General features: G+C 43.6%; 1 protein-coding gene across 7 annotated transcripts in view; it reads left to right on the top strand.

Annotated features, from left to right (window-relative positions):
* Nucleotides 1-3,961, top strand: part of ndel1a (nudE neurodevelopment protein 1-like 1a) — a 20,060-nt gene that overhangs the window by 9,281 nt on the left and 6,818 nt on the right. For all 7 annotated transcript variants that reach the window (XM_032501617.1, XM_032501616.1, XM_032501619.1 and 4 more), the window contains exons 4-8: nt 768-916; nt 2,094-2,230; nt 2,430-2,603; nt 3,251-3,345; nt 3,483-3,628. In XM_032501617.1, coding sequence (XP_032357508.1) covers nt 768-916; nt 2,094-2,230; nt 2,430-2,603; nt 3,251-3,345; nt 3,483-3,628 — 701 coding nt within the window. The remainder of the gene's footprint in view (nt 1-767; nt 917-2,093; nt 2,231-2,429; nt 2,604-3,250; nt 3,346-3,482; nt 3,629-3,961) is intronic.

Raw genomic sequence — 3,961 nt, forward strand, 5'->3', positions numbered from 1 at the left:
CTTTCTGACCACGGTGGGAAATCTGTTGCAGGAAAAGTTAACCCTCTCCTTGACTTCATGTTTATGACGTGTGTCGTTCATCGGGCTACGCCGAAGGGTCGGTATCTCCACATACCTACATACGTAGCCACGGCCGAGATTAAACACAGGAACATAAATTACGCTTAAAGAAACATAGGGTGACATCACACCCCCATCAAACACAGCGTCTTGAAGTTTTGCATTTCCCTCCATGCAGTACAGGATCAGAAAAAAACACAACTAAATACAAAGATAAACCAACAAATCAAGCGGTAACAAAAATGTCCAATGTTGTTTGGGTTTTGCGCCTCAAGGCCACCGCACAAACCTCACATCCCAGCAGTAAAGCAGTTTGAACTGATGTCCCTATCATGGTAACGGGGGGCGCTGGATGGGTTCTGGGGCGCACACGGAGGGTTGCGTGGCTGCCGTTGAGACGCCACAGTAACAGCAGACATAGGTCAGACACGCAGGCGGGCCCAGCGGTACTTATCGAGCTGATTGCCCCGGAGCGGGTGGATATATAGGTCACACTTCACATCCGCTGCCTAACCGCGTTGAACAGATGAATAAAGCACGCACTGAAAAATTGATGGAAACATGTAGGTTGTGTGCGTAGGGAGGGGTTGAGTCATGTCCTGAGACAAGGCTCGGCCGCCCAGCGTGTCCTAGATTAAACACGTGTGATCAATATGGTGCTGTCGGTCTTCATCCTGTCCTTTGCTCTGCCTTCTTCTCTTCTCCAGGAGAGGGTTGAGCAGCAGTACACTCAGAGCTACAAGCAGATCTCCATGCTGGAGGACGACCTGGGCCAGACACGCAGCATCAAGGAGCAGCTCCACAAATACGTCCGAGAGCTCGAACAGTCTAACGACGACTTGGAGAGAGCCAAGAGGTCCGAATGGGCTCTAAATACTCGCTGGGATAAAATACATCCCTTCATTCTTGTCTTTATAGTTTCTCCACTAAGAGTTTAATGTTGCTGAGTTGCATGTGAAATAAGCTCCTGTTTATGGGTCGCTAAATGAAGATTTATTTCTTTATTATAAGGTTAACTCGGGATAGACGAGATTTATTCATATATTTTTAGTTCTATTCATTTAGTTGACCGGGGTGAGACAAAGGCATTGTTACATTTAAATATGCAACCAATCAAATGCAACCGATGCAATGTTTATGGGACTTTTAATTTTAGGCCTTTTTAAAGGTCCAGTGTGTGACTTTTGTAGTTGTTCATTATCAAAATCTGTATTGCCCGTTCACAAACTTGTCCTTTTTTTTGAATATTGACCACCACAATCACTTTCAAGTATTCCTATTGGCTTAAAATTTTACATTTGCTCTTGCATAAGCTGCGGTAGACGCTCCATATTCATGCGCCATCTTGAAATAAGTTAGCCGGTAAGGGACACACAGGACGTACTGCTCTCCGCCTTCGCTCTCACTTGATTAACTCACAGGTGCTGCTAATGTTGCTAACGGGTATCGTCGCTCCCCGGCCCCGGCAACATTAAATAAGGAAACATGGAGGACCACACGTTATCTTAATACACCACACTCCGCCTCATGCACGTATTCAAAATCCAAGTTTTTAGGAACAGGAGTCGTCTTCTTCACCCAGACAAAGAAAAAGGAGATTGAAAAAAGCAAAAGACCAGCTTTTTGAAGCGTGAAGGCTTCCGTAGCTGTAATTACTTTAAGGCATAAAACACATAATAAAAAATATATAAAAAATAACAAACTACAAGCATTGATTGACACAAAAATGACTGATAACAACAATTAAGAACAATTTTTTTTTTACTGTTAAATTCAGCTACTTTGTGATCCTGGTTTAATCTAAATGGCAATTTTTAATTTTTAATCTTACAATTAGCAAATTGCTCAAATTCAATTAACTGCTTTCCTTGAGTTAGATTGAAATCAATGCTGCAGATATTAACCCCTCATTCAAACTTGAATAATCATTAATAATGAGATGGGACATACAGAAGGCAGCCATCCCCCAGAGGACATTTCACTAATGAAATGTCAATCTCAAAGTTGCTTCCTTTTCCAACTTTCTTCCTCAGAGCTACCATCGTGTCCCTGGAGAACTTTGAGCAGCGTCTGAACCAGGCGATCGAGAGGAACGCCTTCCTGGAGAGCGAGCTGGACGAGAAGGAGTCGCTCCTGGAGTCCGTGCAGAGATTAAAGGATGAAGCCAGAGGTGATTATTGACTAGGTTTTTTACTAATGAGCCTTGGTGTCGATCCCTCGCTGCATCCCGTCAGCACACGGCTGCTGCAGCTGTCCCCTCGAAACGATTCAAAACATCTGCTTTCCCACAGATTGGTAGGAGTTTCTCTGGTGTGTGTCTTTAACTGATCTCTAGGAAGAGCTGCAACATGTTCCTTTATTCTTTGCAGACCTGCGGCAGGAGCTGGCCGTACGGGAGAGGCAGTCGGACGTGTCCAGGATGTCCGCTCCCAGTTCGCCCACACAGGACAACGAGAAGATGGACACTGCTGTTCAGGCCCCTCTCTCTCTCCCGGCTACACCACTGAGCAAAGGTCTGGACAACGCCTTCGCCAACCCAACAGGTAGCTGCAGCCTGCCGTCCCTTCTTTATTAAAAACCACTCTGCTGCTTTCTTTATTTTTCTTTCTTTTTTAATGCATGGACACTCAGTTATGTCACTCCTGGTGCTCTCAGACGGGACAGACGTATCCATTCAACTATTAGGATGTGGCATAAAAATAATATAATGTCAGGCACATTATTGTAGGCACATACAATAAAAAGTATTTGATAAATTTGGGCAAATACATTATTAAACATGTTCAGTATCCAGCAGGTATCGGTACACTTGCCTTCATCCTTTTATGTAATGTATTAGACCATATTTAATCATTTAATCAAGGCTTTTTCCTTCTTTAAGCAGCTATAATCAATATTTTTAGATAAATAATGGACCACACATCTACTTGTATGAGAAAGCTGTTGCTCATTGTGACTCTTTGCGGTGTCTTTACATCTCTTTGTCGTTATTTCTCACGTTTCTTTGTGGTCATTTTGCATCTCTTCATGGTCAGAATGTGTCTCTTGAAGTGACATGTTGCAGGTGGTCAGGGGGCCCCTGACACTTTGGGCCCCTGGGCCTGGTAGACCTGTTCAGCAATCCATCCATGGATGAGATGTGTATGCTGTCAAATAAAAACACTTCATCCACCCTTTTTTTCTTCTTCAGTCCTATCAAACGGTTTCGGCAGCAACTCTCCGTTGACTCCCTCCGCCAGAATATCGGCCCTCAACATCGTCAGTGATTTACTCCGGAAAGTTGGGGTGAGTCCCTCGTTCTGACTTTCTGTTTCCAGGTTTCAGGTCTTTCCCTTTCTCTCTCTCTCTTTCTCACTGCATCACGAGCGTGATGTAGAAAGACCCTGCCCTGTCTTTGCATCATCTTTTGTTCATGTGTTCAGGCTCTGGAGTCAAAGCTCGCCGCGTGCAGGAACTACGCCAAGGACCAGAAAGCGAGGAAGGCGTACTCCCTCGACAACAGCAACGTGCTCAACGCAAACACGGCTAACTACTCGCAGTCACTCCACACGTCGTACTTTGACAAAGCGTAAGTGAAACCAAATAAACCCTCCTGCCTTTGGAACCTATTTACTTTCTGAGCCATCAGTGAGGAACGATTGACTCCTGAGATGTTATGTCACCGTCTAATTCCAGTCACATGTGTTATAAAACCCTTGTGTTGTCTTCCCGTCAAAATTTAAAAATCACTAGTTTTGTTAACGATTTTTATTGATGTTTTAACTTTTTCTTACATTTTTGCCCCCTTTTTTTGACACTTTTTTACAACGTTTGTCACTTTTCAACACTACATAACACTAACTTATTAATTTTAGTTTTACAGTCATTTTAGGAATTTAGGGTCAATAAACCTCATTTATAG

This window comes from Etheostoma spectabile, chromosome 21, assembly GCF_008692095.1.
Source record: "Etheostoma spectabile isolate EspeVRDwgs_2016 chromosome 21, UIUC_Espe_1.0, whole genome shotgun sequence".
NCBI classification, from domain to species: domain Eukaryota; kingdom Metazoa; phylum Chordata; class Actinopteri; order Perciformes; family Percidae; genus Etheostoma; species Etheostoma spectabile.